This window comes from Emydura macquarii, unplaced genomic scaffold, assembly GCF_026122565.2.
Source record: "Emydura macquarii macquarii isolate MOO-44397 ecotype Brisbane River unplaced genomic scaffold, CSIRO-AGI_Emac_v2 contig_2292, whole genome shotgun sequence".
NCBI classification, from domain to species: domain Eukaryota; kingdom Metazoa; phylum Chordata; order Testudines; family Chelidae; genus Emydura; species Emydura macquarii.
Window position 1 is genome coordinate 97,155 of NW_027132429.1, and position 27,848 is coordinate 125,002.

A 27,848-nucleotide genomic window follows, 5' to 3' on the forward strand; every position below is an offset into this window, starting at 1 on the left:
AGAGGGGGTTGGTTCTGTAGCAGCAGGAGAGCCCTGGTTCCACCTACACCTGCCTCTTTGCACCTATCCATCCCCTGTAGGATACCCTATGTGCAAGGTTCAGCAGAAATCTCTGCTGACCTGTATGAGGGACATGATCCTGCACTCCCCCCCTCCATGGCACCCCAGAACTACACGCATGGTAGACCCTTCTCACAACCACACCTACACTTCCTTACCACACACCCACTTGACAGCCCAGTCCGGCAACACTCCATTCCCACAACTGCCCCCCCATGGTTACTGCTACCCCAAAACCCCCCTCCCCACTCAAAAACCCTCATAGCACCTCCCCACAACAATTTTACTGTACAACGGTACCCCATGGCCCCTCCACCCTCAATACTCTGCTCCCCCCCACACAAACCTCATGACCCCCCCAGTACCTCCACTCCCCGCCCTACAATCCTCATGGTGCCTCCAATGCCTCATTCTTTTCAACATCTGCACAACATCCCTCCACAGCTTTCCTCCACTGCAGCACACCCCTGCTCCCACTACAATTCCCACATGGCACCCCTTTAATACTCCCATAGAAGTCGCCTCCCACACAACCCCATCCCCCTGCTGTCTTCATTTAGAGGGAATGTAGGGGCCAAAAGTGTTAACATAACCCTGCCGCTGTACAACATTAAACAGTTCTAAACCAGGTTTGGGGTTTAGTCTCCAGAGACTTCAGCCTGCTTATTACCAATGTCAAACACAACATCAAAAATCCTTTTAAAACATTGTATTACAGATACAGAAAAAGGAAAACATTTAAAATATCTTAAATGAAAAATACTGAATAAAGCTTTCATTTTAACAATATCCCTTGTTCCCTTTTCCCTTTAGCTGGAGAGAGTTTTTTAGAAGGAAAAATCCCCTTGTTTGACACTCTCTTAGATGGTATCAAAGATGGTTCTTTTTGGGAAAAGAGAAGAAGTTAGCGGAGATGGGCTGGAGTAGTTGTTAAAGTCTGATCCTGTTTCCTAAGAATACAAAACATACACAAAAGAAAAGAGAAAAGAACAGCAAAAAGAGAAAATGCAGCTTCTGCCTCTGGCACTGACTACTTGCAACATCCCTGGTGGAAAAAAAGACAGAGCACAGGGTCTAATCAGCCACTCCAAGACCTGGGACACTTGGAGCAGCATCAGGCTGTTTACGGCATTGCACTTAGCTGCTTCTTTCTGGTCAGAGGTTTATAGCAGTGTTGCAAAATATACAGGCTTGGCTGGCTAAGCCAGCCAGACACTTATCAGAGAAAAAGCAAAAGGAGAGAGAGATAGGAAAGAGAAGAAATAAGGTCAAGGAAAAGGACACATGGAGGGAGGAGAGTCTTACATCCTTGCTGGTGTCTGGGATTCAGCCAGAGCTGACGGAAGTGGCCATGTCATCCAAGTCCCTCTCTCTGGTCCAGTCTGATCAGGACATCTCAGGATTAGGACAAAGAAGGGTCTGGGTCCCAGAAGATGGTGGGGGTGGCAGTCAATATTGAAACTCACTCCAGTAGCTAATATTTCTCCCCAAACTTGTTAAGGGCCCAAAAGGGGGTGATGGATGGAACTGCCCATTCCACCATTATTTTGTCTGACATGTCAAGCTTAATTTCCAACACACCAGTTTTCAGTCTCATGCTGTCTTGTTTACCAAGCATGATCTTAACCCAGTCCTTACTTTAGATCAGGAGGTCTTTTGGTTTGGATTAAGTCAGTCTGTCTCCCTTTTGCAACTTTTCCCATCAACTTTGTTGTCCTAGGGCATTGAGAGACTTTATGAACTTTCCCTCACTTTTCACACTGAGCTCACAATAAGGGTACATTTGTAGGCCCAATTATCACAACATATTCCCACAACAGCCACCCATGGAACCCTACCCACACAAGCAGTTCCTCCATTGTATCCCGCACCTGCAACACCCTTCCATCTTCCCCATGGCAAACCCTGCATTTCACCTCTGACTCCTCCTGCACTTTTCCCTTAGCAAGTAATACAATATATTTTTTCAGAAACAGAGGCAAAATTTGATGAGTAAATGATTGGCTGTGTATTATCCACTCAGCTCTAATAAGACTCTCAGATGTTTATAAGGAACTCTCCCACATGGGGAACACAGATGAGCTTTTACACTTAAATGGAGATGGATTTCGACTCTCTAACCCAGGCTTGTTTCCATATTCCTCTTCACAGAGTTCATCGGCACAAATGTCCAGCTGACAGTAATTTCTGAAAATGCAAGTCCTTGTTTCAACCTAGGCAGATGCTAAGCAATTCCGTACCGGGCGAGGATCTCACTTGGTTATTAATGCTGAATAGGAACAGGTAAGCTATCCCCACAGTTTTTGATTGCACATCAAACACAACAGAAAGAAAGATGCACAAGGGGCCAGACTTTGCTTGCAGCTTTCCTGGGGTGAATCTGGAGTAACTCCACTGATTTCAGTAATTATGGATTTGTATCAGTCGAAATGGAGATGAGAAGCTGGTCTAAATTCTCCCAGATTGGGAAATGCCAGGCCACAGGGTATTGGGGAAGGACAGCAAAATGAAGTCATTTTTTCCAGCTTTTATTAACTGGATGGATTTGCTTATTTTTTGGATTTCCGCTCCCAATCCCACTCTCACTGAAGTCAGGGGAAAAATTCCAGTTGACTTCAACTGGAGCAGAATCAGGCTCTCATTCAAGACTTTAACGTGGAGACTGCAACCCTTTGGGTGAAGTCAAAGGTATTAAAACAATTAAGCATGTGAGACACAGTCTTCGCCTACCCCCTACAAGGAAAAGCCATAGAGTAGCAGCTATCAGAGGATATTGGAGGTCAGCAGGTTCCACTTCCAGGTAAAGGAGGTGACTTCGGGTGTTGGGAATGGAGCAGGGCTTTATTTTTCTCCACATACAGTAGTCTCCACTTTTTCAGGAGGTCTTTTCCCACAACTGAAAAGAAAGCAAAGATGTGTCACAGTCAAGGCCAGCTGAGGGTTTAATGTTGAAAACGGGGGCTCTCTGGAAGGCAATAGACAAAGCTCTTGCATTCTTTCCCTCCAGGGATAAAGAACTAGGTCCTTGCAGTGCTGACTCCTTGCTGGGGCTAGTGCAGCTGCACTAACAAAGCTACAGTCCCAATCTTGCTCAGTAAACAATCCTGATCCATCCAGTAATTTATGGTACAACGTTTCAAAACTCAGTGTCTGCCCATGCCATGCTGGAGCTCACAAGAGAACCCAGGGAAGGAAAGGTGGAGGGTCCTATTAAAAATGATTTCTCTACTGTTCAGAATGGGAACCCAGGGCACATGGGATTCCCCCAAGTCTGGATGTGACTAACACCCACTCTAATAGTCTCAGTGCTGTTCTCAGCTGGACTATGATAAGGCACCAATCGCTTGGGGGACAAAGCAAGCTACGTCCTATGATAATGGGCCCACTAGAAAAGCATAGCTGGAAAAAGTAGAAAGATATTTATTAGATAGATTTATATATTTAAGGGAAGACAGTGTGGCCTAGGGCACTGGTCTGGGACTCAAGACCTGGGTTTGTTCAATTCCCCTGTCTACCACCGGTTCGGTGGGTGACCTCCAACAAGTCACGCCCCCTCTGTGCCTCAGTTTCCCCTCTGTAAAATGGGAATAATTGCACTGACCATCTTATAAAAAGAGAACTAGGAATTGTTATAATTATTTTGATTTATAGAAAATAAAAGAGCACTCAATTCTATTCTCAAGGTGCCTTAAACAATCATTAAATGCAATCCAATAATATAAACCCAACAGTCTAAAGATAACCAGCCAGAATGAAAATTAAAAATAACCCAGCTTCTCCATAGCAACGACTTTGATCCCTCAGTCCCATCAACCCTCTATCATACAGAGCTAATAAATACAGAAGATACAGTAGGTATCTGTTTATAATCGCTACAGTAGCTAGATATAGATACAGAATAAATAAATATTGTTGTGTTGATCTATAATAATTTTGGCCATTTATTACAGTAGATAGATACATAGCAGAGAGGCTGCTAAAACTAGACCCTGTTTGATGGATGGGTGTCACATGCCAGTATTGGAAGAGAGATCAGCACCACTTACAATTCCGGTGATGGAGGGACTGGTGGTGGGATTGGAGAAAATTGACATCACTAGCCCGGAACTCTGAGATTTGGTACTGGATTTTGCAGTCCTTCTAATCCATCTCTTGTACTCCTCTCTCACCTAGAAAAATAAGGGACACACTCATTGGCTCAAGAAACCTATGCCCAATGAGAAACGCGGACAGTTTTACACCATTCGGTTCTCAATTTGAACAAAGCGAAAGAACTGAAATTCTTGTGACCACTTCCCCACTGCGAATTCCCACGCGGAAAGGGATGGGAAAGGAGCAACCCTCAGTCCCCTAGTTGCAATGAGCCAAATTCTGCCTTCAGTTACACCCAGGCAACATCACTGACTCCATCAGGTTGAAAAGGGTGTAAGTGAGGACGGGAACTGAGCCTAGCAAATGCAAGTTGATGCAGCTATCACCAAACTACATGTTAATGGGCTCATTGCAGGAATTACTTGGGGAAATTCTATGACCTTTGTTACACACCCCTGAGTGACATAGTTTCGCCAACATATGTGGTAGTGTGCATAGCACTATCGATGGGAGAGCTCTCTCCTGTCAGCATAGAGTGACTACATGAGAGATCTTACAGAGGCACAGCTGCATTGGTACAGCTGTGCCTCTGTAAGGTCTGTAGTGCTGACATAGCATCAGATTATAATGGTCCTTTCTAGCCTTAAAATGAAAGATTGGAGGAGAAAGGCAGAATCGCAAAATAGTGAAAGGAGCAAATCCGAGGGGTGGCTTCAGGAGATGACAGATGCCTGAGACCTGAAAAGAACGAAAGCAAGACAAACGTGAAGAAAGCAGCTCTGCCGGCTGCACATTAAAGCTACTGATGAGCTGAACAAGTCACAGGACGTTCATTGGCTTTACCTGGCGATTGAGGAGACAGTGCACCAGGAAGATGAAGGTTCCCTGCAGGCTGTTGATGATGGTGAATATATATTCCATGACATTACCGTCCGATTTAGTTTGCAACAGACCAAAACTCCAAGTGCAGCCCAGGATGAAAAGCTGGGCAATTGCTTTAAATGTCAGTAACCTGGATTAAAGCAGATGGGGAGATCCCATTATAACCCTGTGCAGAGTGACAGAGTCAGTGGGCCTTCAAACGGCTAATGCCCTCCACGTGAGACTATGCCAAATTCCTCTATAGACACTAGTGGGTAATGCTTCTAAATAGGGACTCTGCAAAGAGGCACTATACAAACCGGGGTAGAAGGGCTCACACCACACCATCCTACTCTCTGTGGGCCTGCTCCTAAAGCCCACTGAAGTCAAGAGACACTTCCAGTGACTTCACTATGTTTTGGATCAGGCCCTACCTTGCCATCCCTACCGCATCTTTTGCAGCAAACAGGATCTGGCCATCAGTACCACACATTTGGAGGCAATTCTCATTTAAATGAGCCGGGCCAGTGGAAGTTTTACCTGTACCAGATTGCTATTTCTCCCCAATTTTCATTCCTGATACTTTAGGCTACCATTTCTGCCATAGCTTCACGTGAGTGTTTGTTACCCCCCATGTGCGTTGTTAATTAAGCCAAGTCTTAATTCTGATTTATAGATACACCTAGGGCCTATTCAAGTTATCGCATTAACTGCAAGGGATCTGGCCTTAATCATAACAGTTTTCCTTCTATTTACAGCAGTCTTTAATTAATTCATCCTCTGAACCACTCGGTGAGGTAGGACAAAGCTTTTATCCTCGTTTTAAAGACGGAGAACCAAGTCAGAGAGATGAAGCCCAAGATCACATAGGCAGTCTGTGCCAGAGCAGGGAGTTGAACCTAAATCTCCCAAATCAGCACCCTAACCACTGAACTGTCCTTCCTCTCCTTCAGAGATTGATTTCGAAACCATTACACTTGGCAAGGAAACCACCACATTTGATAGAAACCATGGATTGCCATTAAAGATTGGGTTGATTTAGTCATTACACAGCACTTATGTTATGGAATAGGTAGCTAAATTATTTAAGGGTTTGTTGTGTGCCAATTGCTGTAGCACATGAGAGCGCAATACAGATTGATAAAACCAGTTTCTAAAATCAGCTGACAGCAGAAGCTGTCATGGCCATACCAAGCAGATTCAACCTTTGTGTAACTTCATTGGTTTCAGCAGAGTTCCAAATTTGACCTAAGATTAATTCATTTAAAGATATTTGTATCGCACCCGGCATTGTAATATCTGACTTACACCACAGATCAGTGCTGGAGCTAGGAACAGAACACAGGTTTAACCTGACCAAGTCAATTTCCCTCTGTTTCCCTTCACATTCTTTAATAGCCCACACAATGGGCATGTAGCCATGCAGTAATAATACTTACATAGTAAGGAAAAAGGGCAAAGGGCTAAGGAATGAGTAGCAAAAATACAAAGAAACCTGTAGTTTGACACTTACAAAAACAGCTTGAGCAGTTAGACTGTGAGGCCTTGCAATTATTCTAAGTAGAAATAGTTGCTCAATAAGATGGCACACGTAAGTAAACAAACAGTAATCACAAGTCACAAAATGGCACAAGGCTTTTTATTTATTGTTTTGTAATAACCACAAGAGTTGCAAACTGCGGATAGGTAATTGCGAAAGTCAGTTTGTACCAACTGGAAGTATCTTTAAAGGGGGACCATCAGCAAATGCCTAAAAGCAGGTAACTATAGTAATCCGATTACCATATATGTTAATGATCTTAACCTAGTTAATATACTAACCAATAGAATAAGAACAGCCCAACACTGTAAAGGTAAAAACCTTAAAATATGATTTAAAAAAAAAAAAAAAAAAGAAGCTCTGCATATACATGCATAAAACCCACTAAGGCCTATAAAACATCTAGCCTCAGCCACAGCCATTAAAATTCTTCATTGGCATGCCAAAGTCAAACTAAAATCTTAGAGCTTAAAACCTTAAAGATCTCCCCCAAAATAAAGTAAGAGTATACATGTATTCATGCTGGTCACTCTTACAGTGTTATACAATCTCACTTGTTTAAATTGTTTTACTTACACTAGTCAATGTGATAATAAATTTTTTCCAGTTACAGAAGGTCTTCCCTAAGTGTAAATGTTGTCACTGCTGTACCGGACGAGGCTCCCAGCGCAATAACTCTAATAACACCAGGCCGAATCTTAAACAAAAACTTACCCAATTGCACAGGGTTAATTGGGCAAACTAAATCAATCTAATAAACTAATCAATAAGTCAGGCAAGACATCGTTGCTGCCAGTTTGATTGTAAACTCTTTGGGGCAGGGACTGTCTGTCACTACATGTTTGTACAGCTCCCAGCACAAATTTTGATTGGGTCCTTTAGGCACTATTGTGATAGAAATAATATTAATAATGACAAATTGAGGAATAGAAGTCAAATCTGATTCCTCTGCCCCTGCCATAACTGCAAGACCACCCTTCCATTTAAAAATGAGGGCCAAATTTTTCCCTCACTTCCATCATGCAATCTTACTGAAATCAATAGAATTGCACGGGTGTTAATGAAGGCAAAATTTGTCCCCAGCACTTCAAGTTTATAAGTCCTCAAATCAGGTCTCTTCTCACATTATCAGTTAAAAATCCCAGCAACAATGGCCATATGTCCAGCTCTTCCAGAAAACATAGATTTAGAAATTAGATAACGAGAAATTAGATAACAATGCAGTTTTCCAAACACTCTCTCAGTTGTGCATAGCAAAAGGCACCCAACTAGGCTGAACAAAACACTAGCAAAACACTAGTCATTGCTGGAGGACAGAATCTTGCACTGAATGAGGAAAATGGAACTTGATGATTTAACACATCTTGTCCGTCACTGATATCTATGATGATATGGTTGACTGAAAGGGCTTAGAGTTCTTACACTAGCCAAAAGAGAAGATTCAGGAGGAGCTAACAAGAAACTCTATACAAGACATCTTGATTATCCATACTTCAGTCATGCAGAACAAGGAGGTACTCCCCCCAATTTGTTAATTACATGAAAAATTCCCTTGATTATAGAGGAAGGATGGTGTAGTGGTTAGGGTCCTAGCCTCATACTCGGGAGATCACGGGTTTAATTCTATGCTCTGCCACAGACTTCATGTGTGATCTTGGGCAAGTCACCTAGCCTTTCTGTGCCTCAGTTCCCCGTTGGTACAATGGGGATAACAGCCCTGTCCTGCATCACAGGGGAGTTGGAGGATAACTGCATTAAAGATTGTGAAGTGCTCGGAGATCTACTGGTGAAAAGTGGTATGTAAGAGCTATCATACAAACCGAGGCTCAGCACCTCCTAAAAAGTGCTGCGTACCCTCGTTTTCCACCTAAGTCAACAGGCAGTGAAGGTTCTCAGCAGCTTGCGGGATCAGATATTCAATGTTCTCCACGACTTTCTGACACCAAGCCTGTATCACATTGGTATTTCCTCAGTTTAACTGAGCCAAGAGTGGCTGTAGCAAGTCCTCGTGCAGAAGGCTAACTGGACCTTTCAGGCAGGTTTAGTGCTTTCATACCTTGTGTTTTTGACGGTGGAGATGTCTCTATTGAGGGAGGAGATTTTGTTTCTCAGGATCCAGAGGGTTGTGATAAAAAATGATAAATTAATCTGTGGAAACAACACAACAACTTTAGTGGATCAGACCCCAGGTCCTTCTAGTCCAGTATCCTGCCTGACAGTGGTCAATACCAGATGCTTCAGAGGAGGAGATAATCTGCTCTCTATAGTGGGTCTCCTCTTGGTCGTTGGTAGTTACAGACTGATTTAAATGCTGGAGTTTAATATCTCTGCCTGATCTTTTGTTAGCACTGATTAGAAAAACTCTAGGTATTATTCTTCCTATTCATATAAATGCCCAATCTCTTTGTGAATTCTTTGTGTGTTCACAGTTCCTTGCACGATGGTACTTTGACCCCAGATCAAAGCCTTTAGGTGCTATTGACATCTGAACCCTTCCTGCACAGCCAGACAACTCTTAGAGCATTAACAAGGCTCCGTCCCTCTTTATCCTGAGCTACTCTCTCTGTCCTTTGTGTTGAAGCCGAAGCTCTGACTTCATTCCCAACACCTAGTCCAGGATATTTCCATCTTCTCTTCTGGATAACTTTGGAGATAAGGAGCTGTTGAACTCTGACAAATCTTAGCATTTGGTATAAATTCATTCCAGTTCATTGTAAATAAATATTGTGAGATGTACTGATTATTTACGTGTTTACTGTAATACAGTGAAGGTGACATTTTTATCTAGCCACTTTTCAGAGAGGAAATCCCCAGTACTTAGCCCACAACTAACTCATTAAGCAACTATCCCAATGTCTGGCTCATTTCACTATCAAAGTTCTTTTTTTATGGTGTAAGCATAATTAAATTATTTTCCATTATCTCTCAAAGAGAGGAGACGAAAAGTAATATACCCACCACAATAATAAAACAGACTGGTCCAAGGAAACTCCAGATAAAGCCCCCGTCTAATTTGAGCCAGCAACTAAAGGGAAAGAAGAAAAAAGGGTAACAGATTATCCCTGGCATTAAAATGAAATGAATGTTCTCGTTGTGGTTGTCAGAGTTGATATCTGGGTGGGGTGGTGTCACGGAGTTACAGGCTCCATGCTCTTGGGACCACTCTTAATGAAACCAATCAGGACTCTGGTGAGGTGTGATTCCCCTCAGGACACATTCTCACCAGTGCAGCCGCCTCCTGGGTCTGACCTCGGAGTGTTCAACACCCCGGTTCCACCGTGAGCTCCCCGCAGTGAGTCCCCCTGGATGGGATGCCTGGGGAAGTCTTGCACACCCCCAAAGGAGCCATGCACCCCACCTCACAGTCAGAAATGATTCTCAGCCAGCTTGGAAACAGCAGGGTTCATTAGCCAACAGGAGCACGGCGTAGAACAGAACTTGTTAGCACTGGAATCAGGAAGTTACAGCAAACTTCATTTTAGGGGGACCAGAGCCCCAGCCTTGGGCTGTGCCCCTGGAACCCCCAAAATGGGGACTAACTCCTTCCAGACGCCCATCCTCAGACACACCCCTTTGCCCCTCCTCAGTCCAAGGTCTCTTTCCCAGGCAAAGGGGTCACCTGACCTCTCCGCCTCTCTCTCTGTTCCAACTGGTCGGAGCCAGCTGGCTCTTGTTTAGGATGAGCCCCCGTGGTCCGCTGCCAGGTTATAGAGCGTCGGCCATTGTCTGTGCCCAGGCAGCCAGTCGGCAAACTCACCTGCCCTCGAGGGGTCTCTGCAACTATCACACACCCTTAACCCACCACCTATATACTGGAGTGACCCATAGGGAAAGAGAGGCTCACACAGAGTATTCAGAGAAAACATTACGAACATTCCCACTTTGTCATAGATGGAAACATTAAAAACCCAGGTCCTAATTCAGAAAAGCACTTAAGCAAGTACTTGAATGCATTCCTGAATGGGGACCTGGGAGAGGAAGCGTGAAATAGGAGGTATGCAGGGCCTTGCTAACCCCTCCATTTCCCCCACTGAGATAAAGGACAGTTCTTGGGGTGGAGCAGCACTGTGGGAATCAGGGACCCAAGTTCTATTCCTCACTCTGCCGCCGACTGATCTTGGCCTGTCACTTCCCCTCTGAGCCTCAGTTTGGGTTGTGGGCAGTTATAATTGTGCTGTCTCAACAACCCTAGGGCCTGCAGACTGTCAGCTAGGAATGTGAGAGCAGAATTCATTAATAATAGGTATACAAAAGTTTTTTGTCTTCCCCAGCAAATCCGGAATGAACTCTGCCTGCTTCCCTTTGTAACAATCTTGGAGAAACCAGTCTCTTGTGGAACATGTGAAGAAACGGGGATGATAGAATATATTTCCTCTTGGTAACTCATCCAATGAGTGGAGTGGGCAATGAGATGTCAGTTCTTTCCCTGGGGCAGGCTCTGCACTTACGGTTTTGATGTTCTGTAGCCTTCGCGATTCACGGCTGCAGAAATAATCACCACCAGGGCGGGGAATCCGTAGCCGAACGGGTACATGTATCTCTTCTTGAACCTGCCAGCGCTGGTGTAATTCACGACCTTCAGGTTCCTGACGGTGAGGAAGAGATGCAGCCCCTCCAGGAACATCCAGGTGAAGCAGGCCAGGAAGAGGTAGTGTAGGAAGCCAGCAATGACAGCACACGCCACCTGGGGGAGACAGAGAGCTCAGGGACCCCAATCATCTAGCTCTATGTGATAGGGGAAGTGTCAGTTATTTGATGTGTCCCCACAAGCTGGGAGGAAACAATGGCATCCAAGGTGAAATGTTTAACAAACCCATAGGCCATCTAGGACTACACGCTGCATATCGTGGCCATGCAACTCCATCACAGTACCGGCGGAACAGAACTCAGATCCTCCTGGTCTAAAAGCACTGGCCCCGACCTCATGAGCTAAAAGAGAATCTTCATTAGTGGTCAACAGTATAGAGCTCATGACACATAGTGAGATAGGCTGCTCCTTTGATCAAGGCACTGGACAGGCTTGAGAAAGCTGAGTTCAGTTCCCCACCCTACCACCAACTTCATGTGTGACCTTGGGAAAGTCAATGAATCTCCTGTGCCTCTGATCCTCATCTGTAAAATGGGGATAATAGAATTCTGTCCCCCACACTTTGTCTCATCTGCTTAGACTACAAGCTCTTCGGGGTAGCAGTTGTCTCTTGCGATATGTGCTGGACATAGCACAATGGAGCTCAGATCTCTATTGGGTCTTGTCAGCTATTATAAAACAAATAAACGATTATAATAGTTGAGGCAGCTCTGACCCCATCCAGTGAACGGCAGTGGTGTTTCATACACACCAGATACGAGGTTACAATATTAATACTTATTTTTCCTGGCAAGGACTCAGGGCAAAGAGTGTTTTCTTAAATAAACAATGGAAACACACACTAAAACATATGCACTTTCCTCACTCTGTGTGCCAGCTCATATTGATGGCTATATGGATTCCACACGGAGGCATAAGGTATTTTTTAACCTTAGGGAACATGCATTGGTCCAAATGTACATCTTCAGCTGTTCGTGGTTGTGGAGTTGATTTCCTAAGTTGCTCAGTCTAGGGTCCCTCCTACGGCTGGGAAGCCAAGTCTAAGGGGATAATTAAACTCTGGGGCCACATTCTGATTTTACTGATGCTGGTGTAAATCTGGGGTATCTCCACTGAGGTCAGTGTTGTCAAACCAGTGTAAGCAAGATCCGAATCTGGACCACTGAATTTGTTCTGGGCATCATGATACCAGGCATGTGGAGGGGTCCCAAGGGCCAAACCAACCCATCGAAAGTGTTGCACACGACGTAGCTTGCAGTCTGAACACATTGCACACATCAGAGGTTCCTTGTATTCCTCCATCCCTCCTACCCACAAGCTCCCTGTGCCATCCTCCCATGGTCCTCTTCTTCAAAGACACCCTTCAAGTCCACATCTCCTGGCCTAAGTCCTAGGGCTGTGTCCCACCCCACCCCCATCCCATTGTCTCTTATTCGCTGTTCCCCCATCCTCCCCTGGAAGGAGCTCTGTGTGGTCCCCTATGCTCCCTCTTCCTCCTTCTCAGGGGCTCCATGTGTCCTCCAGTCCCCCTCCCTTCTTATTTCATTATGGGAGCACTTAGGGGCCCCAAACGAGTTCAAGGACCCGTCGTGTTCAGCGCTGTCCACATAGGCAGTATTGTCATGTCTACACTGCAGCTGGGAGCACGGGTCCGCAGGCAGCAGCTCAGGCTAGCCCCCGAAGTACAATCACGTCAGACCCTCTGGGTACATACTCCGGCGGCTGGCCCAAGCGGCCGAGGCCGCACTGCTATTTTGAGTGCACTAGCTCGTGTCAGTCTGCCCCCTCTGGGAGGCACCCACCCCCCAGCTGCAGCATAGACGTGCCTTTGAGGACAGTCCCTGCTCTGAAGAACTTGCAATCTAAAAAGACAGAATAGATATATGAGGGAGGGATTGATTTTGGCCGATGTCTCTACCTCATTGGAGTGGCTGTCCACGGCGGTGAGGAAGAGCAGGTCGGCCAGGAAGAGGCAGAGGCAGAGCTGCAGGTGGATGGAGGTGCTGACGTTGTGGATGGAGCGGCACAGCAGGAAGGTGAGGATGGCGAGGAAGAGGCACAGCAGGGAGAGGGTCAGTCCCACGTTGGTGACGACGGTCAGTGCGTAACTGTCCTGCAAAGAGAAAAATTAAAGGAAGAGAAAAATCTGCAAATCACGCTGGGAAAACAGAGGGCTTAGAAATAACTGGATAATTTCCCAGCTCTGTATCCCCATTGCTGGTGAACGTGGGGACACATCTGCTCCCCGCCCCTTTCACTAGGAAACTCAGAGGAGCAGACAACACGTGTGTTGAGTTTGCAGCCCCCAGATGACTATTTGGATCGCGGGATCTCATGCTGACTGTAATCAAATTGGACCAAATACCGTGCTGACTCATGCCTCGTGCAACCTATCAAATCTAACATGCTGGCCAAGGGCACATGATCATGACTCTCCGAATGGCTAGCTCCAGCCATTGTAACTATACTTACAGCCAGAGGCATTACTATTTTCGCTTAAGTGGCAGAGGATCTCAGGTTGAGGATCTCAGGTTTGTTCTCGCAAACTACCCCAGTGTCTGTGAGTGCAACCCCCGCGTGTTACACGTGCACCTGCAGCTGAAAATACCTCAACAGCATGTGAGGCCATCAGGATGCCAAAGCTGGACAGGTGGTCACAGGAGCACGTGGTGTGAGTGCTGTTGGCAAAGAGACGAGTACAGCCTTCTGTAGACCAACGGCCATCCTGGCCAGTGAAATTCCAGAAGACGCAGATGGCCTTGTTTCCCATTTCCTGTCTCTGGAAATAGAATGGCAGCACCAACTTATCATCCTTGTCTTTTAAAGAGCCAAGAGCTAGTTTAGCCCAAACAAGACCAGAGAAACTCCAGAGTTTGACAGACAGGACCCTGGCCTGGGTCTCAGAGAACAGGGGGTCTATTCCTGGCTCTGCCATTGACCCGAAGTGCAATCTTTTGAGACATTTCTGTGCTTCTGTTTCCACTCCCACCCATTCTCCGTCTCATATTTAGACCGTCAGCTCCTTTGGGAAAGGGTCATCTCTGTATTTGTGCAGTGCCTGGTACCATGAGACCCCCGTCTCAGTGGGTCTCCAGGTGCCACTGTAATAATGGATATTGGTTTCACAGCGGGGTAAGTCCATCGATCTGCACAGGGGTGGACGAGAGCACAATCAGGCTTCCCAGTCGATGCCCCTGTGGCACTAGATCATGATGTTTAGGGCCTTACCTGGGAATTTTCATGCTTTCTGTAGGCCTAAGGGTGGGCATTAGGGGACCCTCAGTGTCCTGCCATTTTCATTTTTAAGTTGAATTGCTTCCTGTAGCCGGGAGGTGTGGCCTCCCTCTGAGATTGACGCACAGGGAGAGCCAAACCCCCCGTGGGGGTGGGAACCGAGGAAGGCAACACCTGACCAGAAGCAGGTAGGCGGGGCTAGGCCTTTAAAACCCAGGCCTGCTCGCTCAGTCAGGGGCCGGTGGCCGAGGGAGAAGGACTCCTCTCCCTTGGTGCTCAAGCCTCGGGCCACCCCACGTCAATCCAGAGGAGAAGCTGCCAGATTTGCCCATGGCGTGGGGCCCTGCGGATCCGGAGGAGCTGCCTGAACCGTACACGTGGAGGGAGAGCCCTGGATCCTACGACCCGGAGGAAGGCCTGCCCGAGCTGCCTACTGCCTGGGACCCTGAGGACCTGCCGGTGCTGCCGACTGCTTGGGGGCCTGAGGACTTAGAGGAACTGCCCTCCGCAGAGGACCCCACACAGTTTCCAGACCTGCCACTGGTCCCTCTGCCCTGCCCTGCCCAAGGACCCGGGCCTTGGACCATTTCCTCGTCCCCTCAGGCCATAGACTACTGCTCGCCCTGCCAAGGGCTTGAGCCTGTGTGTGTTTGTCTGACTGCCCTACAGAAGGGCCAGGCCACAGACTGCTTACTCGCCCTGCCTGGGGCTCAAGACTGTGTTTGCCTGTCCTCCAGAGCGGCTAGGCTAGAGACTACTTCCTCGCCCTGCTTCCCGCTGCTGGCCCGGCCCTGGCCGAGGGCCGGGCCATACACTGCCGGCACGCCTCGTGGGGCAAGAGACTACTCCCCCAAAGGAGCGACCTGAACCAAGGCTCACCCTACTGAGGGCCGGAGGTGGCCCTTTTAATTCGAACTCCCTGAAGGGAGTAGGCGCCGGGAGGTGTGGCCTCCCTCTGAGATTGATGCAGTGGGAGAGCCACCAGTGCCGCCCCCTACAGGGGATCTTCTACACGTCCTCATTTAAGCTTGATGTGGGAGACAAAGGGGAGCCAGTGAAAGGATTCAAATTGTAGGGGATCTCTGGTCAGATTGACGGGCAAGGAAGGTCATAAAAATATCAGAACACAAGAATGGCCATAGTGGGTCAGACCAATGGTCCATCTAGCCCAGTACCCATCTTCCGACAGTGGCCAATGCCAGGTGCTTCAGAGGGACTGAACACAACAAGTAATCATCAAGTGATCCATCCCGTCGCCCTTTCCCAGCTTCTAGCAAACAGCAATCCCTGCCCATCTGGCTAATAGTCATTGATGGACCCTTCTTCCATGAACTTATCTAGTTCTTTTTTGAAACCCATTATAGTCTTGGCCCTCACAACATCCTCTGGCAAGGAGTTCCACAGGCTGACTGTGCGTTGTGTGAAGAAATACTTCCTTTTGTTTGTTTTAAATCTGCTGCCAATTGATTTCATTTGGTGACCCCTTAATTCTTGAGTTATGACAGTTAATAAATAACACTTCCTTGTTTACTTTCTCCACACCAGTCATGATTTTATAGACTTTTATCATATCCCCCCCTTAGTCGTCTGTTTTCCAAGCTGAAAACTCTCAGTCTTATTAATCTCTCCTCATATGGAAGCTTTTCCATACTCCTAATCATTTTTGTTGCCCTTTTCCATATGTTTCCAATATCTTTTCCATATCTTTTCCAAATCCAATATATCTTTTTTGAGATGGAGCGATCAGATCAGCACGCAGTAGTCAAGATGTGGATTTATAAAGAGGCAATATGATATTTCCTGTCTTATTGTCTGTTCCTTACCTAATGATTCCTAATGATTAGCTTTTTTGACTGCCACTGCACATTGAGTGGATGTTTTCAGAGAATTATCCACAATGACTCCAAGATCTCTTTCTTGAGTGGTAATGGCCAATTTAGACCCCATCGTTATACATGTATAGTTGGGATTATATTTTCCAATATGCATTACTTTACATTTATCAATATTGAATTTCATTTGCCATTTTGTTGCCCAGTCACCCAGATGTGTAAGATACCTCTATAACTCTTTGCAATCCACTTTGGACTTAACTATCTTAAGTAGTTTTGTATCATCTGCAAATTTTGCCACCTGACTGTTTACCCCTTTGTCCAGATGATTAATATGTTGAACAGTACTGGTGCCAATAGAAAACCCTGGGGGATACCACTATTTACCTTTCCATTCTGAAAACTGACCATTTATTCCTACCATTTCCTTCCTATCTTTTAAACAGTTACTGATCCAGGAGAGGATCTTCCCTCTTATCCCATGACTGCTTACTTTGCTTAAAAGCCTTTGGTGAGGGACCTTGTGAAAGGCTTTCTGAAAATCTAAGTACACTATATCCACTGGATCACCCTTGGCCACATGCTTGTTGACTCCTTCAAATAATTTTAGTAGTGAGGCATGATTTCCCTTTACAAAAACCGTGTTGACTCTTCCCCCAACAAATTGTGTTCGGCTATGTGTCTGATAATTCTGTTCTTTACTATAGTTTCAACCAATTTACCTGCTACTGAAGTTAAGATCACCAGCTTGTAATTGCCAGGATCGCCTCTGGAGCCTTTTTAAAACACTGCTGTCACATTAGCTATCCTCCAGTCATCTGGTACAGAAGCTGATTTAAATGATAGATTACATACCACAGTTAATAATTCTGCAGTTTCACACTTAGGTTCCTTCAGAACTCTTAGGTGAATACCATCTGGTCCTGGTGATTTCTTATTGTTTAATTTATCACTTTGTTTCAAAATCTCCTCTCCTGACACCTCAATCTTGGACAGTTCCTCAGATTTGTCACCTAAAAAGAATGGCTTTGTTTTGGGAATCTCCCTCACATCCTCAGCCGTAAAGACCAATGCAAATAATTCATTTAGTTTCTCCACAATGGCCTTATCTTCCTTGAATTAATTTTGGCTTTTTTTAGCAGGAGTGAAGGGGGGTGTTATGGTTAGTGGGGGGAGGGGTCCCAGAGTGGAGGCTGCAGGAGAAAGATGAGAGATGATCAGGAGTTGAAGATGACCTGCCGCAGTGAGGCTGACTGAGCGAAGGTTGTGATGTTGACAACACCAAGCAAGGAAAGAGCACAATGGAGACAAGCCAATGGCCAAGAGGGGGCCCCCCTCCCATTTCAAGCAGACTGCGCGGCACCAGGGAAGAGATTGCAACTCACCTGTTTATGCTGCAAGGTGAAGTTGAAAGGTTTGGAGAGGTGGCCGTGTCTCCCAATGGTCCCACTCACTACCTTGGAAATCAGCTCAGCACTACCAAGTGTGTCGCCACTGGTCAGGTTTTGCTGGTTGATAGAGGCGGGGCTCAGAACAGACGCGAGAGTGGCATAGGAGATGAAGGCAACAGCTCCGGAGCCTGCAGGAGCAAAGATGCAAGAGGTGATTTCAGAACAGCCTGTGTCCTAGCCCCTGCACATGGCAATGAGCTGGAAGAGCTGGGAGCTGATGGGCGCAGCCGAACCGCAGATGAGAAGGATAGGTACAGAGCGATGGAACAGCTTCCCCAAGGTACACAGAATCAAGGTGACCATATGTCCCATTTTGGCTGGGACAGTCTCTTTTTTTAAGCCCTGACCCGGCTGTCCCAACTTCTTTGGGACAAATGCCCACTTTTGTCAAAAACAAGCAGTCGGGTGTGGAGGGATGTGTGTGAAGGGGAAGGGAGATGCCAGCCCTGCATGGGGTGGGGGGGGGGGGGTGGACTCAGAGCTTAGACAGGCAGTGGGCAGGGCTCGAACAAGTAGCAATGCCAGCCCCTCATGTGGATAGAGAGGGCAGGGCTCAGGCAAGCAGCTCAGGCCAGCCCCGTGTGGGGAAGCGGGCTGCCCCCACACGCAGCGGGGGTGGGGGACAAGAGCTGAGGCTAGCCCCACACGGTGCCCTATTTTCCCTTTGGAAACCCTTTCACCCGACACAGGGTGTCAGTGGTAAAATTGGGACGAGGCCCTAGGACTCCTTACTCCCAGCCCCTCCTGCACTAGCCAAGCAGGACCCAGCAGAGTGTGTTGCACTCCAGCTCCACTGCCTCTAGTCCTGGAAAATCCACCCCTGTCCTGGTCTGTCTAAACCCTCCACCCCTGACGTGCTCTCAGCAGCGGGGTAGCCACAAGGGCCATGCTTAATCTGTGCCCGGGCTGAGCTGCGGCACCGCTAGGCATGGCAGTTCAGAGCCCCAGCACCTGGAGGTTTGCAGAGGAACCTTAAAGCAGCTCCGGGTGGAAGATCTGGCCCCAGAGCGGGATTTGTAGGAGGTGTTGGAGTGGTTTCATTCCTTCCATTGCCCATCCACACAACTCCCGGCTAGCACCTGGTGTGATGGCGCCAACCACTGTACTGCAGTCAATGTTCATCAACTCCCCTTCCGCGTTCAGACTGATGATCTTCACCGAAGTGCAGTTGTCCTTAATGGACTGGGTCGCGATGCCTGGGGATGGAAAGACAAGTTCTTCACTGTGATGCTTTGGAAACAACCTTCCCTATAGCCCAGAACCTGAGTCTCCTCCCAGTCATGTGACGACATGCCACTGACTCTAAGGGAGCGATGCCGTAGCCAAGCCAGCAGAGGTGAGAGAAGAATCAGGACCCCGGACTGTGTTTATGTCATTTGTTTGTGCAGCACCTGGCACAATGGGGCCCTGATGCAACATAACGGGCTCAGAAGCACTAACACAATCTTACTACTAGCCGAGATCAGAGCCCTGTTGCAATGGGTACCAGTAGCAAGAGACCCCTCCTGCCCCAAATAGCACGAAGGGTTAACGTCCCCATTTTACACATAGGGAAACGCAAGCACAACGCGAGCAAGCGATTTGCCAAGGTCACACAAAGAAGCTGCAGCACAGGCAGGAAGGGCGCCCAGCTGTCTTATGCGTTAGCCCAGCTCCCTAGCCACCAGGCCACCCTCCATCACAGAAAGATGCTAAGATGGTGCTCAGAGCTGTGCGGGGTTTTTCCCTTTTTCTTACTCATAGTCTCTGTTTTGTCCATCTGTGTCCCATTCCCGGGGTATTTCAGAGCAGTTTTAAAGACGAGCGATTCGACCATCTCCAGAAAGACAGTGGCTATCAACGCGACCTCCTTGCTCTCATGAGAAAACTGGGAAAAGCCATTGGAAAGCAAATTGACAGCCGTGGAGATTTCCTGGAATTTAAAAAGACACCCTATGTAAAGTGCCAAATAACGGCCCACTCATCAACAGAGTGATGGTCCCATGGAGCCGCCACGGCTCCTCCTTCACCATCATAGAACATCCCCAGGCAGCTACAACTGCTTACATGGATGGGTGATGTTAGGGTCCCCTCCCCCACCACATGCTTCTTATTGTCTGGCCCTCTGCTCCACAGGATTCCTTGATATGTGGTTCCCATGCTGGCCAGGTACTGGCTCCCATCAAGATACAGCCTCATTCCCTTCCCCCCACTTCCCTCCCCCAAGTCATACATCACCCTCTCTTGGCTGGCAGCCCAAATGCCACTCGCTGTTGACTCCAGTCTCCTCGTCTACAGTAGAGGCAACTAAGCCTTATTTTCAGCAACTTGCAAGGACTCCCCCAGGTTCGTCTTTGCAATGAACCATCTGAAGATGGTTGAACCAGTTGGGAATGAAGAAGTGGTACCTTGTTTTGGCAGGGAAAGGCAAGGAATGGCAAATACAGACACAGAGGCTCTGACCTTTAATAATACTGTCTTGTTTCTGTTTCCATTTCCACATGCAGATTCCAGGCTCTTTGAGGTCTGATTCAGGAGGGCGCAATGTCTTTCACTTTGCTGGTTTCCCTGAAGGCAAATCATGGAAAAAGGAGTTAACGCTGTAACATACCTATCTACTTATTGTGGGGTGGAGGATGGATATCCATCTCCATCCATCTATTCTGTCCCTCTCAACCTACTGTATCTTTCCATCCATCCTCTCTCTCTACCTCTGGCTATTTCTCCATCCACCCGTCTTCTCCACCTCCATCCACCCATTTTTCTCCACTGTTCTCTAGCTACCAATTCTAGTCCATCCATCCATCCTCTCCATCTCTGTCCATCCATACTACACAACCCAGAAGCAATGCATCTTAGTGTACAAACTCTACGCACGCACACACACATCCATTCGCTTTCTTTTTCCCTCCTTTCTTGAATACAAAGATGACCAAATTCAGAATCACTTGACACATACGTGCTGGCTGGTGTTGTCGCACTGGTTTTTTAAACCAGTTTCTTCCAAGGTCCTGGACTGGCAGCTGACTGATATTTCTAGGGAAGGAAGCATGGAGCCAACATTGGAGCCTTTCTTATAAGGAACAAATCTTTATGATAGGATCAAAGCATCATTGCACTTCTCAGTACAGAAACGAAACCAGGCCAAAGGCAAAGTCCAACTGACAGCAAAGCTGGTGATAAAGCAAAAAGGATGGTTTATGGGGCCCAAGAAGGTGGCACGACCCCAGATTCAATTATCCATACAACAATAATATGAAGAATTGCATGGGCGCATTTGGCTCCCATAAAATAGTGCTTAGAAAATAAAAACAAACGTGCAAGAGCCTAGCTACATACACACTGGTTTGCTGGCAGCTTCTCAACCATGCATCATACCATGCATCATACCATGTATGCATCATACCATGCATCATATTTCTGTAACTTGCTGGCAAGAATACCATGGGAGACCGTAACAAAAAGCTTTGCAGAAGTCAAGGTACATCACGTCCACCGCTTTCCCCACATCCACAGAGCCGGTTGTCCCATCAGGGAAGGCAATCAGGTTGGTCAGCCATGGCCAACACAAATGTACACAAACATGCAAAGGCCTAGCTACATACACACTGGTTTGCTGGCAGCTTCTCCATCATGGACCACAGCAAACAACAGAAGAGGGCTCACAGACTGTCAGGGCCTGATGTATATGCCAAGCGTTTCCCAAGATGGTTTATAGTAACTGGTACCTGTGCAGTTGAAGGTGTTGGAGTCGCCAGGTTTCCAAAAAGTCCCATTGAGGGAAGAGTAACCTGGAGAACATTGGCAGGTGAAACTCCCTGGGGTGTTGGTGCAGTTGCTGTGAGGGCCACAGCGTGAAGAGCCCCTAGAACATTCATCAACATCTAAACAGAAGAACATGGAATCAATTCTTTATCACAGTAGCACTTACAGGCTCAAACCAAGATCACGGCCCCATTGTGCCAGGCATGCACAGACACAGAGGGGATGTCTACACTGCACACTAAACCTGGGCTCAGGTTTGAGTCCAAGCCCCGCATCCGATCACATCCAAATCAATCTGACTTTGGTCAGCAAGCACTCAGGACCCGGGGTCCTAGGATCCTGCTAGAGGGGTGGGTCAGAGCCTGGGACCTGCTGTGCCTCAGGTCCAAGCCTTGTCATTTTGCAGTGTGAACACAGCTCCACCAGCAGACCGAAGTTAGAAGGTCTGCAGAGTGCCATGTGGATGCTTTAGCACGGCAGGGAGACCTGGGTCCAGCAATTCCAAGCACAGGTTAAGAATGCAGTCTGGATGCACAAGTGCAGGCTTAGAAACACTTTGTCCACAAGCCTGGGCCCCACAGAACTGGGCTTAGCGTGCAGTGGAGACACACCCAGAGTGAGAGACAATCCCTGCCCCCAAGAGCTTTGAATCTAAATAGACAAGACAGACTATGATCTCCAGATGAGATGTTGAGGCAGATTGCTCAGATGGCACTGAGGACACCCTGTGGGAAGTGCCTCTCTGATGAGCCCTGAACATCTGGTCCAGCAAATACCGTTAGGCTATTCACAGTAATTGTTACCTGTGCAATTCAGGGGGAGCCAGGTATCCAATAGCCACTGGTGGCAGGCTCGTACCCTGGTAAACATTCGCAGGTGAATGTCCCTTCGGTGTTGTTGCAGGTGGAGTTAGCTCCACAGAGTGAGGGCTCTTGAGTGCATTCGTTAATGTCTATGCCGGAAAACATAGAAACTATTATTGTACAGTCACTGTAGGGAAGCACATGGATATGAAATGCTATGCTTGCTATGGTATACCAATTATAGTTCATAGAATCATAGAAGATTAGATTCGGAAGAGACCTCAAGAGATCATCTAATCTAACCCACTGCCCAAAGCAGGACCACTTCCAATGTAATCATCCCAGCCACTGCTTTGTCAAGCTGGGCCTTAAAGACCTCTAAAGATTAAGATTACACAACCTCCCTAGGTAACCAATTCCTGTGCTTCACCACCCCTCTAGTGAAAAAGATTTTCCTAATATTCAAACTAGATTTCCCCCACTGCAAATTGAGACCATTCTTCTTTGTTCCATCATCTGCCACCACTGAGAACAGCCTAGCTCCATCCTCCCTGGAACCCACCTTCAGGTAGTTGAAGGCCACTATCAAAAGCTCCCTCACTCTTCTCTTCTGCAGACTAAACAACCCCAGTTCCCTCAGCCTCTCCTCATAAGATGTGCTCCAGCCCCCACCCCCAATCATTTTTCTTGCCCTCCACTGGACTCCCTCCAATTTATGCACATCCTTCCCATAGTGGGGGGTCCAAAACTAGACACAATATTTCAAATATGGCCACACCAGTGCCAAATAGAAGGGAATAATCACTTCCCTTGATCTGCTGGCAATGCTTCTACGAATACAGCCCAGTATCTACCACTCCCCCCAGCTTCGTAACATCTGCTAAGTTGCTGAGGGTGCAATCCATCCCAGCCTCAAGATCATTAATGAAGATGTTCAAGAAAACCGGCCCCAGCACCGACCGCGGGGCACTCCACTTTTTACCAGCTGCCAACAAGACATCAAGCCGTTGATCACTACCCATTGAGCCCAATGATCTAGCCAGCTTTCTATCCACCTTATAGTCCATTCATCCAACTCATACTTCTGTAACTTGCTAGCAAGAATACTGTGGGAGACCGTAACAAAAAGCTTTGCAGAAGTCAAGGTATATCACATCCACCGCTTTCCCCACATCCACAGAGCCGGTTGTCTCATCAGAGAAGGCAATCAGGTTGGTCAGCCATGGCCAACACAAATGTACACAAACATGCAAAGGCCTAGCTACCTACACACTGGTTTGCTGGCAGCTTCTCCATCATGGACCACAGCAAACAACAGAAGAGGGCTCACAGACTGGTGTTAGTCTTTGAGACTGTCAGGGCCTGATGTATATGCCAAGCGTTTCCCAAGATGGTTTATAGTAACTGGTACCTGTGCAGTTGAAGGTGTTGGAGTCGCCAGGTTTCCAAAAGTCCCATTGAGGGAAGAGTAACCTGGAGAACATTGGCAGGTGAAACTCCCTGGGGTGTTGGTGCAGTTGCTGTGAGGGCCACAGCGTGAAGAGCCCCTAGAACATTCATCAACATCTAAACAGAAGAACATGGAATCAATTCTTTATCACAGTAGCACTTACAGGCTCAAACCAAGATCATGGCCCCATTGTGCCAGGCATGCACAGACACAGAGGGGATGTCTACACTGCACACTAAACCTGGGCTCAGGTTTGAGTCCAAGCCCCGCATCCGATCACATCCAAATCAATCTGACTTTGGTCAGCAAGCACTCAGGACCCGGGGTCCTAGGATCCTGCTAGAGGGGTGGGTCAGAGCCTGGGACCTGCTGTGCCTCAGGTCCAAGCCTTGTCATTTTGCAGTGTGAACACAGCTCCACCAGCAGACCGAAGTTAGAAGGTCTGCATAGTGCCGTGTGGATGCTTTAGCACGGCAGGGAGACCTGGGTCCAGCAATTCCAAGCACAGGTTAAGAATGCAGTCTGGATGCACAAGTGCAGGCTTAGAAACACTTTGTCCACAAGCCTGGGCCCCACAGAACTGGGCTTAGCGTGCAGTGGAGACACACCCAGAGTGAGAGACAATCCCTGCCCCCAAGAGCTTTGAATCTAAATAGACAAGACAGACTATGATCTCCAGATGAGATGTTGAGGCAGATTGCTCAGATGGCACTGAGGACACCCTGTGGGAAGTGCCTCTCTGATGAGCCCTGAACATCTGGTCCAGCAAATACCGTTAGGCTATTCACAGTAATTGTTACCTGTGCAATTCAGGGGGGAGCCAGGTATCCAATAGCCACTGGTGGCAGGCTCGTACCCTGGTAAACATTCGCAGGTGAATGTCCCTTCGGTGTTGTTGCAGGTGGAGTTAGCTCCACAGAGTGAGGGCTCTTGAGTGCATTCGTTAATGTCTATGCCGGAAAACATGGAAACTATTATTGTACAGTCACTGTAGGGAAGCACATGGATATGAAATGCTATGCTTGCTATGGTATACCAATTATAGTTCATAGAATCATAGAAGATTAGATTCGGAAGAGACCTCAAGAGATCATCTAATCTAACCCACTGCCCAAAGCAGGACCAATTCCAATTTAATCATCCCAGCCACTGCTTTGTCAAGCTGGGCCTTAAAGACTTCTAAAGATTAAGATTACACAACCTCCCTAGGTAACCAATTCCTGTGCTTCACCACCCCTCTAGTGAAAAAGATTTTCCTAATATTCAAACTAGATTTCCCCCACTGCAAATTGAGACCATTCTTCTTTGTTCCATCATCTGCCACCACTGAGAACAGCCTAGCTCCATCCTCCCTGGAACCCACCTTCAGGTAGTTGAAGGCCACTATCAAAAGCTCCCTCACTCTTCTCTTCTGCAGACTAAACAACCCCAGTTCCCTCAGCCTCTCCTCATAAGATGTGCTCCAGCCCCCACCCCCAATCATTTTTCTTGCCCTCCACTGGACTCCCTCCAATTTATGCACATCCTTCCCATAGTGGGGGGTCCAAAACTAGACACAATATTTCAAATATGGCCACACCAGTGCCAAATAGAAGGGAATAATCACTTCCCTTGATCTGCTGGCAATGCTTCTACGAATACAGCCCAGTATCTACCACTCCCCCCAGCTTCGTAACATCTGCTAAGTTGCTGAGGGTGCAATCCACCCCATCCTCAAGATCATTAATGAAGATGTTCAAGAAAACCGGCCCCAGCACCGACCCCGGGGCACTCCACTTTTTACCAGCTGCCAACAAGACATCAAGCCGTTGATCACTACCCATTGAGCCCAATGATCTAGCCAGCTTTCTATCCACCTTATAGTCCATTCATCCAACTCATACTTCTGTAACTTGCTAGCAAGAATACTGTGGGAGACCGTAACAAAAAGCTTTGCAGAAGTCAAGGTATATCACATCCACCGCTTTCCCCACATCCACAGAGCCGGTTGTCTCATCAGAGAAGGCAATCAGGTTGGTCAGCCATGGCCAACACAAATGTACACAAACATGCAAAGGCCTAGCTACATACACACTGGTTTGCTGGCAGCTTCTCCATCATGGACCACAGCAAACAACAGAAGAGGGCTCACAGACTGGTGTTAGTCTTTGAGACTGTCAGGGCCTGATGTATATGCCAAGCGTTTCCCAAGATGGTTTATAGTGACTGGTACCTGTGCAGTTGAAGGTGTTGGAGTCGCCAGGTTTCCAAAAAGTCCCATTGAGGGAAGAGTAACCTGGAGAACATTGGCAGGTGAAACTCCCTGGGGTGTTGGTGCAGTTGCTGTGAGGGCCACAGCGTGAAGAGCCCCTAGAACATTCATCAACATCTAAACAGAAGAACATGGAATCAATTCTTTATCACAGTAGCACTTACAGGCTCAAACCAAGATCATGGCCCCATTGTGCCAGGCATACACAGACACAGAGGGGATGTCTACACTGCACACTAAACCTGGGCTCAGGTTTGAGTCCAAGCCCCGCATCCGATCACATCCAAATCAATCTGACTTTGGTCAGCAAGCACTCAGGACCCGGGGTCCTAGGATCCTGCTAGAGGGGTGGGTCAGAGCCTGGGACCTGCTGTGACTCAGGTCCAAGCCTTGTCATTTTGCAGTGTGAACACAGCTCCACCAGCAGACCGAAGTCAGAAGGTCTGCGTAGTGCCGTGTGGATGCGTGAGCATGGCAGGGAGACCTGGGTCCAGCAATTCCAAGCACAGGTTAACAATACAGTCTGGATGCACAAGTGCAGGCTTAGAAACACTTTGTCCACAAGCCTGGGCCCCACAGAACTGGGCTTAGCGTGCAGTGGAGACATACCCAGAGTGAGAGACAATCCCTGCCCCAAAGAGCTTTGAATCTATATAGACAAGACAGACTATGATCTCCAGATGAGACGTTGAGGTAGATTGCTCAGATGACATTGAGGACACCCCATGGGAAGTACCTCCTGGATCAGCCCTGAGCATCTGGTCCAGCAAATACCGTTAGGCCATTCACAGTAATTGTTACCTGTACAATTCAGGGAGGAGCCAGGTATCCAACAGTTACCGGTGGCAGAATCGTACCCTGGTAAACATTCGCAGGTGAATGTCCCTTCGGTGTTGTTGCAGGTGGAGTTAGCGCCACAGGGTGAGGTCTCTTGAGTGCATTCGTTAATGTCTATGCCGGAAAACATGGAAACTATCATTGTACAGTCACTGTAGGGAAGCACATGGATATGAAATGCTATGCTTGCTATGGCATGCCAATTATAGTTCATAGAATCATAGAAGATTAGGTATGTAAGGGACCTCAGGAGGTATCTAATCCAACCCACAGATCAAAGCAGGACCCACCCCAACTAAATCATCCCAGTCATTGCTTTGTCATGCCAGGCCTTAAAGACCTTTAAGGATGAAGATTCCACCACCTCCCTAGATAAACCCATTCCAATGCTTCACCACCCTCCTAGTGAAAAAGTTTTCCTTCTATCCAAACTAGATCTCCCCCACTGCAACTTGAGATCATTTCTCTTTGTTCCATCATCTGCCACCACTGAGAACAGCCTAGCTCCACCCTCACTGGAAGTCAGCTTTAGGTAGTTGAAGGCCACTATCAAATCCCGCTTCACTCTTCTCTTCTGCACACTAAACAAGCCCAGTTCCCTCAGCCTCTCCTCATAAGTCATGTGCTCCAAACCCCATCCCTAATCTTTTTTCTTGCCCTCTACTGGACTCTCTCCAATTTGTTCACATCCTTCCCGTCGTGGTGGGTCCAAAACTGGAGACAGTACTCCAAATGTGGCCTCACCAGTGCCGAATAAAAGGGAATAATCACTTCCCTCGATTTGCTGGCAATGCTTTTACTGTAAGCAAGGTCTAACACTATCTACTACGTGTCTACACTGCCGAGTCGACTTTAAGTCGACTTTCATCAGCCAATTTTCAGAAGTCGCAGCAGCGGGTACACACTACACTGGTTGCAGCCAATATGCCATTAGTCTTCTTGGCAAAAAGGGCACACTGTTGACTCATATCCAGCTTCTTGTCCATTGTAACCCTCAAGTTCTTTTCTGCAGAACTGCTGCCTAGCCAGTCAGTCCCCAGTCTGTAGCTGTGCCTGGGAATCTTCCATCCTAAGTGCAGGACTTTGCACTTGTCTTTGTTAAACC

General features: G+C 47.4%; 1 protein-coding gene and 1 long non-coding RNA gene across 2 annotated transcripts; both read right to left on the minus strand.

Moving 5' to 3' along the window:
- Nucleotides 1-772: 772 nt before the first annotated feature.
- LOC137161238 (adhesion G protein-coupled receptor E3-like) lies at nucleotides 773-27,365 on the minus strand. Its single transcript, XM_067560341.1, has 17 exons — nucleotides 27,260-27,365; nucleotides 26,764-26,857; nucleotides 22,206-22,261; nucleotides 21,366-21,521; nucleotides 20,597-20,673; nucleotides 20,101-20,205; nucleotides 19,396-19,570; nucleotides 18,738-18,854; nucleotides 17,593-17,786; nucleotides 13,750-13,920; nucleotides 13,060-13,254; nucleotides 11,002-11,237; nucleotides 9,512-9,578; nucleotides 8,610-8,701; nucleotides 4,996-5,164; nucleotides 4,107-4,229; nucleotides 773-2,956 (listed from the first exon to the last, which is right to left on the minus strand). Exons 1-17 carry the CDS (start codon nucleotides 27,363-27,365, stop codon nucleotides 2,936-2,938), a joined length of 2,154 nt encoding a protein of 717 aa, XP_067416442.1. The 3' UTR covers nucleotides 773-2,935.
- On the minus strand, nucleotides 23,648-25,993 carry LOC137161282 (uncharacterized). The gene is made up of 3 exons (XR_010922058.1): nucleotides 25,868-25,993; nucleotides 24,456-24,605; nucleotides 23,648-23,771 (listed from the first exon to the last, which is right to left on the minus strand). It is a non-coding gene; the product is annotated as an uncharacterized lncRNA (long non-coding RNA).
- Nucleotides 27,366-27,848: the final 483 nt, after the last annotated feature.